The sequence below is a fragment of the Capricornis sumatraensis genome, chromosome 10 (assembly GCF_032405125.1).
Source record: "Capricornis sumatraensis isolate serow.1 chromosome 10, serow.2, whole genome shotgun sequence".
Lineage (NCBI taxonomy): Eukaryota > Metazoa > Chordata > Mammalia > Artiodactyla > Bovidae > Capricornis > Capricornis sumatraensis.
In genome coordinates this window covers 22,996,581-23,014,374 of record NC_091078.1, presented here as the reverse complement: position 1 = coordinate 23,014,374, position 17,794 = coordinate 22,996,581, and the positions used below count along the sequence as shown (strand labels likewise).

The window sequence follows — 17,794 nt, the reverse complement described above, 5'->3', positions numbered from 1 at the left end:
CCAAGTCAAGAGCTCATGTCAATGTTTTAATTCAAATGGTGCATTTAATTGAAAAGGGTGAGTATACTTAACCTATTATGGATGAACAGGACTCACTTGAGAAATGAATATAAGATATTCTGTGCTGAGAAAGGCTGAATGACACCTGGAGATTTCATTCATTCAATAAGCATATGTTGGCCATACAGAAATGACAATGACAAGATCCCAAATATATGTTGCTTATGTGGGTTAGGGTTTCAATCTTTTACATTATCTGTGGGTTAAATTCTAAGTTAGTGAACTTACAGAACTAATCAAGTGTAAAAATAAAGGAGTGTATGTTTAGCCAGGACTTTGTAATATACACACTAGAGTAGAACAGTGGTTTCAGTAGACTTGTCTTCCTCTGAATTCACTCATGACTTGCACTGGGTGGATTCTTTTCTTTGCTGAGCCTCGTCTGACAGCTGCATAAGTTTCCTCTGGTTTCTCTCTTTTAATCAAGGGCTTTTTTGCAGGAGCCTTCATTCTCCACATCACAACTGGGTGCCGGGGCCCAGTGGGACTCTGAATTCGGATGATCTTGGTTGAGGCAATGTAAGACATTTTCACTGTTTGCACTACAGCATTCATTAAATTTTTGGCTGCTTGGATCAGGGAGGTGACACTGTCCAACTGTAGGGAGGGAAATAAAAGCTATTACTTGAGAACATAATCAAGAATTTAAAAAGATTTAATGTTACAGAAAGTGAAATGTGCAGCACTTGTTTTTACCCCAGAAATGACAGTTATTTTATCTCAGAAATGAATGAGTTAATTCACATTTTATGTATGTATGTAAATTATCACTTCAATCTATGTTAATCATTTAGTTATTCATCTGATGCATAAATAGATCCATATTCTATTTTCTAAGATGATATCTTAGATTAATTTTTTTTCTTGGTTTTCAGTGAACTCTATTCTATAGCTTCTATATCATATCATAAGGACCAGATGGTTACAGCTTTCTTTGTAATGGATCTCCATATTTCCAGGGTTAATGTTGACCCCTTGTATAACAGATGACGACCTACAATAAAAGCTCTATCATGTAAAAGTACTTAGTAAGAACAACTGAAAAGTCTTAGGGAATTCATAGTCTAAGATAAATAATATATACATATACATACATGCATGTAAACCACTAATTTTCATGAATATTTCACAAATAATTCCACCTAAAAGAGTCTTTTAAACACAGAATGATTAACCTATCATGCAGAGTATTAAAATAGATAAAACTAAGGCCTTACAGTCAAATCTGGTTTAAATTCCAGGACTGCCATTTAATAATATAAATTAATCATTTAACTATCTTCATTCTAGTTTTTTCAGATATTAAATAGGAAAGAAATGTTTATTAAAGTCAAAATAACATATATAAATAGCCTTATAGAGTGATTGTCAGTTATGAAATATTTCCTTTGTTTCTTGTGAAGGTTGAGAAAATTGCTTAATCTTATACTAATGAAATTTCTGAAAGAAACCTTTCCCACATAACTTTATTTTGTAACTTTTGTTTTCTGGGTTGTTCACAAAAACAGTCTCTGGACAAAATGAGGTGATATTCCTAGAATCTTGAAAAATACTTTAGGGCTATCCAAGCTGGTTCATTTATATAACTAATGCTTCCTCCATTGTTTTAGTTGGCAGATTGTCACCCACAGCCAATTCACACAGGAAGATGTGTCTCTACTGTCACCTCTCTGTGATGCGTGCTGTCAGGGTTGAGGCGCAAACACTGGCTCTGCAGATACCGAAATCCATCAGCAGCTGCCTGGCCTAAGTACTCTACCTTCGCAGTTCAGGGAGTCTCATCTCACATACAGAATAAATGAGTGAAGGGAAGTAGTAAGCTGAGGTTATGTGCCTGGGGCAGTGGTCTAGCTGGCTGCCTTTCCTGGGAGAAAATTTAATTAGCTCTATTATATGCCCAGTCTGAAATCCTTGAAAAGGTAACACCAAACAATATGTAATTTGAGAGGCAGTGATACTTGGAAATTACACTCTAAGTCTTTTTACTTATTGAAACCAGGAATGTAAAATCTGTGCATGTGGCAGGAATGACTTTTTTTTTTAACAAAAATTAAACAAGATTTCATGAAGCACTCACACTCAAATGTTTTTCTGTATTTCAGAAAACATTTAGAACTTCTGAATCTGTACACAACTTTAAATAAAAAACTAGACTTTGAATAGAATAACACACTTTGTTATTAAGGTTACTCTATGGACACATTGCAGGCTAAAATCTGTTGTTTAATAATTAGCAATTTTCATCAAAGCCCTCCTGCAGCTAGTTAGATTCTGAAAGTCATTTTCAATCTCACCATAGGAAGAAAAAAGTTTTTCTAAATGACAAATGAACGCGAATAGTAATGAAGATCCTTGGCAATTTTCTCCCTCAAACATGAAACTCTTTGGTTTATTCCAAGGGCTCTGTGCTATCATTAAGTCTTCCATAGAAGAAGGTCCTAGTGACCTGCTGTCATCCAAGATTTCACCAGGGCTCCCACCCTAAAACTTATATTTTCTCCTTTTGACTCTGTAATCTTGTCATGTATAGATTGCATTTATTTTATTTTAATTTTTCCATATGAGTGGGTTTTTTTTTATATAAACCTATTCTTGAAGGATGGTGAAATTAAAATTGTGCCTTAAAATGTGGAATTCAACTTGTCTTCTTCCCTCACTGATTCAGCAAAACTTTGTCTGTACCATTGTGATCTCTTATGCTGGCCTCTGACAATTTCTTTTATTTTAAAATCCTAAATGACTGTAGTAGGATTTCTCCTCCAGCAGACTGAAAAAGACACAGGGCAAATTATCCCCCTAGGAGAGCATGAAGACTAGTTTTGCAGACAGATTAGGACAACTGCTGAAAGAATACTGTTATTTCCTGAGGAAAGCTCATGAGACATTCTATGGGGATTTTTGATGTCCAAGAGCTATGTGCATTAAGATCCCTGCCTTTCTGCTATGAGTCAAATCATAGGGCACACAAGCAAGGGCACAGACCAGCCAAGCACACGGTAGGAAATTTTGTTTCGGACCCAAGGAGTGCCTCAGGCGTACTCATAGAGAATAACTGCACAACTTCATGTCTGCAAAAGAAAAAAGTATTATAAGCTCTCTGACCAGGCTTACTTTAATGAAAAATCCTCTAAGGGAAGAATTCAAAAGAATTCTCTTCATGAAAATAAGGCATATTTGAGTAGGGTAATGCATCACTTTGAGATTTCTGTGTTCAACTTAACAAAATTTTCTGAATTTCACAAATGTACCTGTGCAAATGAGAATGTTATTTTACTTTAAAAGCCTAGTGGAATAAACCAATCAGACTAAAAAGCTCAGGTGCAAAAATTTTCTACCATTACAAATAACTTTCATCAACTGTAAAGACTTCTAGGCAAATGTAACCTAAAATATGTGCCATAAAAGAAACTATTTTTCCTAATATCTGGTAACACTCTTCTCTGATCTAGATGAAGTGTTTTTGATCAAGGTATCAACTGAGAAACCAAACAGCTTCTAAGGCTCTCAAACCTCCTACTGTTATATGTAAGTATTTGCATCCAAGTACATATAAATAGGTTCCTGTTGCCTTCTTTCCATAAAAGTGGATGAAGTTAAAAAAAATAAGTTATCAAAGAGGAGTTTGACCTACATTAAAAGCCTCTGATCTATATAAATAGACATACTTATATTCCAACCATAGAAAATAGGAACATAGCCACTCTTCCTATGGTAGTGACTTGTGCTTATTCTTACTACACTGGTCTGGGTTCAAAATAAATGAATTTACTTGATCTATTAATGTCACAATAAGATCCTCAATACTATGTCCAAAAGTAAACTGGACATAGTTCATAAATTGTGCCTTTTTATTTTTTCTTTTTGAGGATCTAGTTGAATAAAGAAATAGAGAAAAACAACAAAATGAGAAAGACTAGAGATCTCTTCAAGAAAATTAGAGATACCAAGGGAACATTTCATACAAAGATGGGCTCGATAAAGGACAGAAATGCTATGGACCTAACAGAAACAGAAGATATTAAGAAGAGGTGGCAAGAATACACAAACAACCATACAAAAAAGATCATGACTCAGATAATCACAATGGTGTGATCACTCACCTAGAGCCAGACATCCTGGAATGTGAAGTCAAGTGGGCCTTAGAAAGCATCACTACGAACAGCTAGTGGAGGTGATGGAATTCCAGTTGAGCTATTTCAAATCCTGAAAGATGATGCTGTGAAAGTGCTGCACTCAATATGCCAGCAAATTTGGAAAACTCAGCAGTGGCCACAGGACTGGAAAAGGTCAGTTTTCATTCCAATCCCAAAGAAAGGCAATGCCAAAGAATGCTCAAACTACCTCACAATTGCACTCATCTCACACGCTAGTAAAGTAATGCACAAAATTCTCCAAGCCAGGCTTCAGCAATACGTGAACCGTGAACTTCCTGATGTTCAAGCTGGTTTTAGAAAAGGCAGAGGAAGCAGAGATCAAATTGCCAATATCTGCTGGATCATCAAAAAAGCAAGAGAGTTCCAGAAAAACATCTATTTCTGCTTCATTGACTATGCCAAAGCCTTTGACTGTGTGGATCACAATAAACTGTGGAAAATTCTGAAAGAGATGGGAATACCAGACCACCTGACCTGCCTCTTGAGAAACCTGTATGCAGGTCAGGAAGCAACAGTTAGAACTGGACATGAAACAACAGACTGGTTCCAAATAGGAAAACGAGTACGTCAAGGCTGTATGTATATTGTCACCCTGCTTATTTAACTTCTATGCAGAGTACATCATGAGAAACGCTGGGCTAGAAGAAGCATGAGCTGGAATCAAGATTGCTGGGAGAAATATCAATAACTTCAGATATGCAGATGACACCACCCTTATGGCAGAAAGTGAAGAGGAACTCAAAAGCCTCTTGATGAAAGTGATAGAGGAGAGTGAAAAAGTTGGCTTAAAGCTCAACATTCAGAAAACGAAGATCATGGCATCTGGTCCTATCATTTCATGGCAAATAGATAGGGAAAAAAATAGGAACAGTGATATACTTTATTTTTTAGGGCTCCAAAATCACTGCAGATGGTGATTGCCGCCATTAAATTAAAAGACGCCTCCTCCTTGGAAGGAAAGTTATGACCAACCTAGATAGCATATTCAAAAGCAGAGATATTACTTTGCCAACAAAGGTCCATCTAGTCAAGGCTATGGTTTTTCCAGTGGTCATGTATGGATGTGAGAGTTGGACTGTGAAGAAAGCTGAGCACCGAAAAATTGATGCTTTTGAACTATGGTGTTGGAGAAGATTCTTGAGAGTCCCTTGGACTGCAGGGAGATCCAATCAGTCCATTCTAAAGGAGATGATTCTGGGTGTTCTTTGGAAGGACTGATGTTGAAGCTGAAACTCGAATACTTTGGCCACCTCATGTGAAGAGTTGCCTCATTGGAAAAGATCTGTTTCTGGGAGGGATTGGGGGCAGGAGGAAAAGGGGACAACAGAGGATGAGATGGCTGGATGGCATCACCGACTCAATGAACGTGAGTTTGAGTGAACTCCAGGAGTTGGTGATGGACAGGCAGGCCTGGCGTGCTGCAATTCATGGGATCTCAAAGAGTCAGACACAACTGAGTGACTGAACTGAACTGAGTTGAATATGGAGATTATGCCCAGTATCAGCTTTACTGACTGCAAGGATGTATTTTGCAAATAATCAAAATTTTGAACATCTAAATAGAATCCTCAATATTATCATCCTGTAGGAATCCTAATTTTATTGTAATGTCTCTTTTGTGCTTTGTGCCATATACTCCATGAACTCAGGTAAACTACAGTACACTTCTGTCCAGTTTTAAGGATGTTTTCAGACAAAAGGTTTGGTAACTTAGAGATGTATCTGCAAGCCTTTGTTGTGGAAAAGGAGTTTAACAACAATATAAGGTATTTTCTTTTTCCTCATAGAACTGACAACATTTTTTACAAAGCCCAAAGTTAAATAACTATAAATGTAAAGGCCTCCACAATCCATCAGGGTGGAATGTCTGTCCTTGTTCATATCTTACTGTAATTATTGATAGTTAGGGGGCATATCCAAGAAAAATATGCTAGTTCCTCCTTCCTTCAATTGTGTGAGTTCCTCACCGATTTAGTCAGAACAACAGAATGCATCGTATTTCACTGCTCTAACTCCCCACATTCTGGATACAAGGTCTTGATCAGAAATGTGTTTTGCCTGAGGTTTCTAAGCTGCACTCCACCGATGTGGAGCCCATCCCTTGCACCTGGGCTGTCACTTGGGGAAGGCATAGTTACCTCCCCATCCCTTGTGTGAATTGCCATGGCAACTACTGCTGCTAGAATTCCTGTTGCTGCCTGGAAAATATATATTTCCTGTCCTATAAACCTTCTAGATAAACGGGTACCAATGGTAGCCTATAAATTCTCATGAGTCTCAATGTTTACCTGAACTTATACAACCCTAGTAGATGTTGCACCTGTACCAAAGCAATCCTTGAAAGGCAAATGTGTGTGGTTTGGCTCCAAGTATAATAACAACTTATAATAATTGCTAATATCTATTGTGTGCTTCCTATGTGTTTGTGCAGGTCTAAATAGTTGACATAAATTAACTCAGTAATCCTATGAAGTAAGTACCATAATTATCTCCATTTTAAAGAAGAGGAAACAAAGGAACTAGAAGGTTTCATAGCTTTCTCAAGGTGATACAACTATTAAATGAAAGACCTTGAATTTGAGCCAAGGCAGCCTTGTTCAAATACCTGGTACTTTTACCTATCATGCAACCCTGGCCCTTAGTAATATGTCACTTGCAATATGTATTTATTTTCAATATTGTATGGTTGAAGAAGCTGTACCATTAATACAATGTGTAAAATTTTGAAAAGTGCTAATAACTGTTTTCTAGAAAGGTTATAGAAAATTTGCAATTATAGAATTTATAGAATTTTGTTACTAAGAAAAATGAGAGTATCGTACTTGTAAGGTATTTTGTTAGGATGGTGGTTTGATTGTATTTGTGTTATCATTTTCCAAGCAGCATTTTCTTGAAATACCGAATAGAAATACTAAGTCATCCTCATAAGTTCCAAACAGTTTAAAGACTTTCAATGTAGATCTCAATAAACATATCAATAAGGCAAAGTTAAACCATAAACAAATCATATTATAGCTTCTAGGACATGGAATTATATAACATTCATTTCATATTTAAAATGTAAATACAAAACAAACTTTTTATCTGATTTTCAAAACAAAATTAAATTTGTTTGCCCTGATTTTGAAATAGAAACCGAGATCTGGTCCCCTGATCTTGGGGTTTCTATTCAACCCTTGAAAGTGAAAGTGAAGTCGCTCAGTAGTGTCCGACTCTTTGCGACCCAGTGGACTGTAGCCCACCAGGCTCCTCCGTCCATGAGATTCTCCAGGCAAGAATACTGGAGTGGGTTGCCATTTCCTTCTTAGTTACTTATAAAGTGCTCAATTCAACTATTTGGAAATAAAATCAGCATAGGTAGTATTAAAGAGTATTATGTATATGTGTTGGTAGATAATAAGAGAGAGCTTAAATATTTCTTAAAAACAAACATCAATAGTCTGTCTAACTTATATCTAGTAAAGGTAAGTGTATATCACAGGAAGTGTTTAAATATGTATTTGTTGGCAAAAATGTTATGTTATAATTCAATATGCTTTTAGTATCTACCCTGAACTTTTCCTGACAACCTAATTTTATTCTAATACCTGCTTAACACATGTCTCTGAACAGATTTTTAGAAAAATGGCCTGAATTGGAAACATTCTCCTTTTTCAGGTGCATTCAAAAATGCTAAATAGCCAGACTGGCTTAAGGGGAAGATCAAATAAGGGGCTTTGTTAAGGCCAGTCAAAGTGGGGTTAAACATACAAATTGAAATTATCTACCTTATAATTAAATTGAGAAGGTGGTGCCTTCTTTGAAGATTAAAAATTATTCCAATGGGCCACTGATTGGATTCATCTTGTAAATGTGTCCTTTACCAATTCTCCATGAGAACCTGACATCAGAAGAAAACAACTTAAGTTGAAAGGGGAAAAATCAATGTGTGGAATAACTAAAGAAATTTAACACTACTGAGAGGGCCAGACATGAAATCAAATATAACATTTATTCAGTTATAATATGCTCCTGTCAAAAAGCATTTTCAAGTCTGTTTTCTAAAGCATATATTCCACACTAAAAACATGTTGCTTTAAAAGGAAATAATCACAAACCTAATACTAATTCAGGTGGCTACCTAGAATGCTGATTTATTTATATTTGAAATGGCCTATTATAAAAATATGATTGGTGATACTAGTAATTGGCTATTCAGCTGTGTGGCACTGGAATAGCAGCTGCATGGTGCTGGAGTGACTGGGAAGAGATACCCCACATCCAAGGGCAGAATATCCCCAGCAAGATGGTAGGTGCAGGACCAACAGTTGTGCGGAGCTGGAGTGACTTTGAGGAAATACCCCACATGCAACGGCAAATAAGAAGCTCCAGCAAGATGGTAGGAGGGGCAAAATGACGTTAGAATCAAACCTTATACCCAACAGAGATGCTCAGAGGGCTCAAACATACCTTGGGCACACCAGGACCCAGAGACTCCAGAGAGACTGAGACATAACTGTGTTTGAGTGTCTCCTGAGTAGGTATGGGTCAGCAGTGGACTGCTGCAGGCAAAGGGGCTGTGGGTGCAGTAGACCTGGATATGGTATAAACCGTCTTGGAGGACGTTGCAATTAACCCCACCATAGAACTGCCAGAACTTATACAGAACTGGGGAAACAGACTCTCGGAGGGCACAAACAAAACCTTGTGTGCACCAGGATCCAGGAAAAAGGAGCAGTGACCCCACAAGAGACTGACCCAGACTTTCCTGTTGAGTGTCCAGGAGTCTCCAGTGAAGGCATAGGCCAGCAGTAGCCTGCTGGAGGGTTGGGGGTGCTGAGTGTAGCAGTGTGGGCATGGGATCTTCTGAAGGAGTTCACCATTATCTTTATTATATCCACCATAGTTTGGTCTCAGGTCAAATAGGGAGAGAACACAGCCCCACCCATCAAAAGAAAACAGGATTAAAGATTTACCAAACATGGTCTGCCTATCAGAACAAGACAAAGTTTCCACCTCAGTTAGTCTCTCCCATCAGGAAGCTCCCATAGGTCTCCTATCCTTCTCTATAAGAGGGCAGAAAGAGGGCAAACCACAATCACATAAAACTAACCAATCTGATCACATGGCCTTGCCTAACTCAATGAAAATATGAGCCATGCCATGCCACCCAAGAAGGACTGATCATGGTGGACAGATCTGACAAAACATGGGCCACTGAAGAGGGAATGGCAAACCACTTCAGTATTCTTGCCTTGAGAACCCCATGAACAGTATGAAAAGGCAGAAAGATATGACACTGAAAGATGAACTCCCCAGGTCGGTAGGTGCCCAATATGCTACTGGAGATCAGTGGATAAATAGAACTCCATGAAGAATGAAGAGATGGAGACAAAGCAAAACAAAACCCAGTTGTGGATGTGACCGGTGATGGAAGTAAAGTCCGATGCTATAAAGAGCAATATTGCATAGGAACCTGGAATGTTAGTTTCATGAATCAAGCCAAATTGGAAGTGGACAAACAGGAGATGGCAAGAGTGAACCTTGACAGTTTAGGAATCAGTGAACTCAAATGGACTGGAATGGGTGAATTTAACTCACATGATCATTATATCCACTACTGTGGACAAGAATCCCTTAGAAGAAATGGAGTAGCCATCATAGTCAACAAAGAGTCTGAAATGCACTATTTGGATGCAGTCTCAAAAATGACAGAATGATCTCTGTTCGTTTCCAAGGCAAACCATTCAATATCACGGTAATCCAAGTCTATGCCATGACCAGTAAGGCTGAGGAAGCTGAAGTTGAATGGTTCTATGAAGAACTACAAGACCTTCTAGAACTAACACCCAAAAAAGATGTCCTTTTCATTATAGGGGACTGGAATGCAAAAGTAGGAAGTCAAGAAATATCAGGAGTAATGGGCAAATTTGGCCTTGAAGTACAGAATGAAGCACAGCAAAGGCTAATAGAGTTTTGCCAAGAGAACGCACTGGTCATAGCAAATGCCATCTTCCAAGAACACAAGAGAAGACTCAACACATGGACATCACCAGATGGTCAACACTGAAATCAGATTGATTATACTCTTTGCAGCCAAAAATGGAGAAGCTCTATGCTGTCAGCAAAAAAAACAAGACTGGGAGCTGACTGTGCTCAGAACATGAACTCCTTATTTTCAAGTTCAGATTTAAATTGAAGAAAGTAGGGAAAACCATTAGACCGTTCAGGTATGACCTAAATCAAATCCCTTACAGTGGAAGGAATAAATAGATTTAAGGGATTAGATCTGATAGACAGAATGCCTGAAGTAATATGGACAGAGGTTCCTGGCATTGTACAGGAGACAGTGATCAAGAGCATCCCCAAGAAAAAGAAATGCAAAAGGCAAAATTGTTGTCTGAGGAGGCCTTACAAATAGTGAGAAAAGAGAAGTCAAAGGCAAAGGAAAAAAGGAAAGATATATCCATTGGAATGCAGAGTTCCAAAGAACAGCAAGGAGAGGTAAGAAAGCCTTCCTAAGTGAGCAATGCAAAGAAATAGAGGAAAACACCAGAATGGGAAAGACTAGAGATCTCTTCAAGGAAATTAAAGATATCAAGAGAATATTTCATGCAAGATGGGCACAGTAAAGGACAGAAATGATATGGACTTAACAAAATCAGAAGATATTAAGAAGAGGTGGCAAGAATACACAGAAGAACTATACAAAAAAAGATATTCATGGCCCAGATAATCACAATGGTGTGATCACTCACCTAGAGCCAGACATCCTGGAATGCGAAGTCAAGTGGGTCTTAGGAATCATCACTACAAACCAAGCTAGTGGAGGTGATGGAATTCAGGCTGAAATATTTCAAACCCTAAAAGATGATGCTGTGAAAGTGCTGCACTCAATATGCCAGCAAATTTGGAAAACTCAGCAGTGGCCACAGGACTGAAAAAGGTCAGTTTTCATTCCAATCCCAAAGAAAGGCAATGCCAAGGAATGCTCTAACTATTGCACAATTGCACTCGTCTCACACACTAGCAAAGTAATACTCCAAATTCTCCAAGCCAGGCTTCAACAGTATGTGAACTGTAAATTTCCAGGTGGTCAAGCTGGATTTAGAAAAGGCAGAGGAACCAGAGATCAAATTGCCAAAATCTGCTGGATTATGGCAAAAGCGAGAGAGTTTCAGAAAAATATCCACTTCTGCTTTATTAACTATGCTAAAGCCTTTGATTGTGTGGATCACAACAAACTGTGAAAAATTCTAAGAGATGGGAATACCAGATCCCCTAACTTGCCTCCTGAGAATTCTGTATGCAGGTCAAGAAGCAACATTTAGAACTTGACGTGTAACAACAGACTGGTTCCAAATCAGAATGGGAGTATGTCAAGGATGTATACTGTCACCTTGCTTGTTTAACTTATATGCAGTGTACATCATGAGAAATGCTGAACTGTATGCAGCACAAGCTGGAATCAAGATTGCCGGGAGAAATATCAATACCCTCAGATATGCAGATGACTCCAGCCTTATGGCAAAAAGTGAAGAGGAGCTAAAGAGCCTCTTGATGAAAGTGAAAGAGGAGAGTGAAAAAGCTGGCTTAAAACTCAACATTCAGAAAACTCAGATCACTGCATCTGGCCCCATCACTTCATGGCAAATAGATGGGAAACAATGAAAAGAGTGAGATACTTTATTTTTCTGGGCTCCAAAATCACTGCAGATTGTGACTGCAGCCATGAAATTAAAAGATGCTTGCTCCTTGGAAGAAAAGTTATAACCAACCTAGACAGGACATTAAAAGCAGAGACATTACTTTGCCAGCAAAGGTCAATCTAGTCAAAGCTATGCTTTTTCCATTAGTCATGTCTGGATGTGAGAGTTGGACTATAAAGAAAAGCTGAGTGCTGAAGAATTGATGCTTTTTAACTGTGGTTTTGGAGAAGACTCTTGAGAGTCCCTTAGACAGTACTGAGTTTCAACTAGTCCATCCTAAAGGAAATCAGTCCTGAATATTCATTGGAAGGACAGATGCTGAACCTGAAACTCCAATACTTGATGCGAAGAACTGACTCATTTTAAGAGACCTGGATGCAGGGACAGATTGAAGGCAGGAAGAGAAGGGGACAACAGAAGATGAGATGGTTGGATGGCATCACCAACTCAATGGACATGAGTTTGAGTAAACTCTGGGAGTTCATGATGGACATGGAGGCCTGGTGTGCTGCAGTCCATGTGGTCTCAAAGAGTCGTATACAACTGAGCAGCTTAACTGAACTGATTCTTTAATCATGATGGCTTAAATGCAAATGATTAACTGAGAAACTAATTTTCTGTAACATTTAAACCCCAGCTACTAGTTACACAGTTTTAGAGCAATCAGTACATTATTCATGAAGTAGTGCTAGCAGGAGTGGGCTGGGTTTGATATGCTTCTCTGACCATACATGTTTCAACCTGTGTTTTTCTTCTCTCCAGCATCAGACAGCATGCTGAGATATACCCTCTGAAGAGACATCTACTTACAATACTCAACCTGACATCTTGATGACATCTGTGCTCCATGTAAGAAAGCTTTTTGTTGATCCTAGATCCTACACTCATCTCTTGCATGAACAAAGGTAAGGAAAAGCTAGATTGTGTGAAGCTAAAAATTCAAATGACATCAGTTTCCAATCCCTGCAAGGATTTTCTATTTCATAGACCTCACATTTCTATCTTTACAGTTTGCCTTGTTCATCATCATTCTACCATTTTAACCCCTCTGTTAGCAACAGTAAACATTTCTTATCTTGCCTCTCTGCTACAAACATCCAGTAGAAGACAAGTGTCCGTGTTCCCAGCACTGATCTAGAAGTTACTGTCTTCAAGAAGACCCTCACTGGACAGATGGGTTTCTAGATAAATTAATGGCCACCAATCTGAAGCAAACAGACAATGTTTTTGTATCTTTAGCCAATTGTTACACCTGTCCTATGCAAATACTATTTCAGTCTTCTACTCTAATCAAACTTTTGACACCTTACATTCTCATCTGTTCTACAGATTACTTCACTTAAAATATAAAACAGTCAGCAAAGTAAACAAACAAAAAGAAAATGGTAACAAAACAGAAGCAGCAAAATGAAACTTTGAACTTGTCCTGAATTCTTGTCTACTTTTATTAATATTAAAGTTCTCTCTTTCTCTCTATAATTGATATTTCTTAACTATACTCCAGATTCTATTCCTTCTCTTCCATCTGAGATTTTGCACAATTACTAATTCTTTTCTGCCAATGCATCTTCATTCTTTTCCTTTCTTGTATCTCTTAATGACATACCCCTATCTTGTGCCTCCACACTAATTACTAGTTTATTCTCTATATCTGAGAGTCTGTTTCCTTTTTGTTATATTTATGTTTGTTGTATTTTTACACTCTGCATATAAGTAAAACATGTCTTTCTTTGACTTCACTAAGCATAATATCCTACAGGTCCACCCATGTTACAGCAAATGGCACAATTTCATTCTTTTATTTAATGACTAATGTTCTGTTCCCTTTGCACATACCACATCTGTTTTATTCATTTATCTTTTGATAGACATTTAGTCTGTTTCCATATCTTAGCTAATGTAAATAATGTCGCTATGAACATTGGGTGTATGTATGTTTTCAAATTAACGTTTTCATTTTCTTTGGATATATACTCAGGAGTGAAACTGCTAGATCATGTAGTAGTTATATTTTTAATTTTTTGAGGAGCCTCCATACTGTCTTCCATAAGCCAATTCACATTCCCAACAACATTGAACTAAGGTTTCCTTTCTCTACATCCTCACCAACATTTATCATTTGTTGTCTTTGATAATAGCCATCCTAACAGATGTGAGGTGATCCCTCATTGTGGTCCTCCCAATTTACATTTTCCTGATGATCAGTAATGTTGAGCATCTTTTCAGGTACCTGTCTGCCATTGGTATATCGTTGTAAAAATGTCTATTCAGATATTCTGCCCATTTTTTTTTAATATGGATTGTTTGGGGATATTGAGTTCTAAAAGCTATTTATGCATTTTGGAAATTAACACCTATCCTTTTCAAACTCTTCCAAAAATTGCAAAAGAACACCCCTGAGCTCATTCTACAAGGCCTCCATTACCCTGATACCAAAACCAAACAAAGATTTCACTGTAACACTTAAGTGTTCATGAAACCCTATCATAAAATACAGCCAGACTTTTTGAAAGATTTTCTATACTCCTTGACAATATTTTTTTCACTTCTTGCTTACTTCTCAAGCAGTCAAACTTTTACTTTCACATATGTTTTCCTTTATTTTTCTGCTAGATATCAATATATATGGTAAAGCGTCTGTCTACACTGTGGGAGACCTGGGTTCCATCCCTGGGTCGGGAAGATCTGCTGGAGAAGGAAATGGCAATCCACTCGAGTACTATTGTCTGGAAAACTCCATGGACAGAGGAGCTTAGTAGGCTACAGTCCATGGGGTCGCAAAGAGTCGGACACGACTGAGCGAATTCACTTTCACTTTCATATACATATTAAATATATATGGCTTAATATATAATTATCTAGCATATTAGACATGTGTTAAATATAGAACATTAATATGTAATCTTGTATTTTTGGTTTGTTTCAATCAAATTTCATTTGAGAATCAAGATCTATTGATTCTCATTTTGGTATAATATAAAAAATATAGTTTATTTAGCCATTTTTCTGTTGATGGACTTTGACATATTTGGTGGCTCTTATGAAAAGAAACTTATAAATATTCCAGTATGTATATTTTGGTGAACAAATGTATGAAGTTTTGTTGGGTAGATACCTGAGAGTATAATTGCAGAGCAATAAAAATGCATATATTCAGTTGTATTGGACACTTCCACAAATTTCCAAAGTATTCTTGCAAATTTATATTCCTAGCAGCAATATATGAGAGTTCCAATTGTAACACATCTTTATCTGTGACTTCTTCCCCATATTTTTCACTTTAGCCATTTTGGTAGGATTATATTTAAAATTTTAATTGGCACTTCCTTGATAACTAATGAAGTTGAGTATATTTATATATTTATACTAACCTGCATCTAGAGACCTTGTAAAATTCACTTAATAATTCAGTTTCCCAGATTTTTTAATTTATTTCTAGTACATAAGCATGTCATGTATGAGTAATCACAATTATATTTCTTCATTTTTATTTTGTCTGTTTTCACCCTTGCATTATTACACTAGGTAGAACTGCTAGTACAGAAGTGGTGATACCAGGTATTTTTTACATACTCATTGAAATTTATATGTAAAACTTGAATTTTACATACTCATTTCAGTCTTTAAATGTTGTCATCCTGTATTTTAATTCTAAACGTATTGTGAACTCAGTGGGGCAATTGTAATATTATTTTATTATTTTACAGTAAAATTACCTTGAACTCATGGTTCTCCTAAACCAATAACATTTAGCCAAGTCATCAAGGCCCTTTAGTAGAAAAGGAAGGTATTGAGAGGTTTAAACCATTACTACCCTAGAGCAGGTCATTACATAACTTGGATAATTGCAATATGTTTTTGAACTCTACCTCTGCATTTTTACTCCCCTCTAGTCCATTCTCTACATTAACATTAAAAAATGATCTATAAATAAAAATCATTTCTTCTAAAACTCCTAGAGGAGAACATAGGCAAAACACTCTCAGACATAAATCACAGCAGGATCCTCTATGATCCACCTCCCAGAATTCTGGAAATAAAAGCAAAAATAAACAAATGGGATCTAATTAAAATTAAAAGCTAATGCACAACAAAGGAAAATATAAGCTAGGTGAAAAGACAGCCTTCTGAATGGGAGAAAATAATAGCAAATGAAGCAACTGACAAACAACTAATCTCAAAAATATACAAGCAACTTATGCAACTCAATTCCAGAAAAATAAACGACCCAATCAAAAAATGGGCCAAAGAACTAAATAGACATTTCTCCAAAGAAGACATACAGATGGCTAACAAACACATGAAAAGATGCTCAACATCACTCATTATTAGAGAAATGCAAATCAAAACCACAATGAGGTACCACTTCACACCAGTCAGAATGGCTGTGATCCAAAAATCTGCAAGCAATAAATGCTGGAGAGGGTGTGGAGAAAAGGGAACCCTCCTACACTGTTGGTGGGAATGCAAACTAGTACAACCACTATGGAAAACAGTGTGGAGATTCCTTAAAAAATTGCAAATAGAGCTGCCATATGACCTAGCAATCCCACTGCTGGGCATACACACCAAGGAAACCAGAATTAAAAGAGACACATGTACCCCAATGTTCATCATAGTACTGTTTATAATAGCCAGGACATGGAAACAACCTAGATGTCCATCAGCAGATGAATGGATAAGAAAGCGATGGTACATATACACAATGGAGTGTTACTCAGCCATTAAAAAGAATATGTTTGAATCAGTTCTGATGAGATGGATGAAACTGGAGCAGATTAGACAGAGTGAAGTAAGCCAGAAAGAAAAACACCAATACAGTATACTAACACATATATATGGAATTTAGAAAGATGGCAATGATGACCCTGTATGCAAGACAGCAAAAAAGACACAGATGTGTATAGCGGACTTTTGGACTCAGAGGGAGAGGGAGAGGGTTGGATGATTTGGGAGAATGGCATTGAAACATGTATACTATCATGTAAGAATCGAATCACCAGTCTATGTCCGATGCAGGATACAGCATACTTGGGGCTGGTGCATGGGGATGACCCAGAGGGATGTTGTGGGGAGGGAGGTGGGAGGGGGGTTCATGTTTGGGATCGCATGTACACCCATGGTGGATTCATGTCAATGTATGGCAAAACCAATACAGTAAAAAAAAAAAAAATCATTTCTTTTACAGTACAGTGATGGATTTTATTAGACTTTAAAATTTATCTTCATTCTAAAATTTTGTTAGATTCCAAAAGCCTTAAGTTATCCTGTCTATCCTGCTTAACCAAATTTATCTATTGCTTTTACATTATGTACTCCAGCCTTACAACAAAACGAAACTAAACTAAAATATTTTAGTTTTTAAATGCACCACATATTTCTCCTCACTTATAAGCCTTTTCATAAGTCTTTTTTTTTCTTTGCCTGTAAATCATCCCTCCCTTTTGATTAGAGAAATTCTTTTTCTTCCCTTAATATCACTTTCTCAGGAAATCATTCCGTGATACCTAGATTATGATGGAAGAACTTGAATAACAAACAATTTAGGAGGCTTCTCTGGTGGCTCTGTCAGTAAAGCATCCACCTGCAATGTAGGAGACCCTGGTTCGATCCCTGGGTCAGGAAGATCTCCTGGAGAAGGAAATGGCAACCCACTGCACTATTCTTGCTTGGGAAATGCCATGGATGGAGGAACCTGGTAAACTAGAGTCCATGAGGTCTCAAGAGTTGGACATGACTTAGTGACTAAACCACCATAAAAAAAGCAATTCATATTTCATCTAACATTATAGTCATTTTAAGGCAGTAAGGTCTATGAAGAAGATATAATATTACCATTTTCACCCTGTTTGACACAGGTTAAAGGTTACAGGAGATATTTGACACAAGAAT

At 37.3% G+C, this 17,794-nt stretch overlaps 1 protein-coding gene across 1 annotated transcript in view; it reads right to left on the bottom strand.

Moving 5' to 3' along the window:
• Positions 1-369: 369 nt before the first annotated feature.
• CTNNA3 (catenin alpha 3) overlaps positions 370-17,794 on the bottom strand; it is a 1,791,870-nt gene continuing 1,774,445 nt past the window's right edge. The window contains exon 17 of the mRNA XM_068981838.1: positions 370-657. Within this exon, the coding sequence (XP_068837939.1) occupies positions 370-657 (288 nt within the window). The remainder of the gene's footprint in view (positions 658-17,794) is intronic.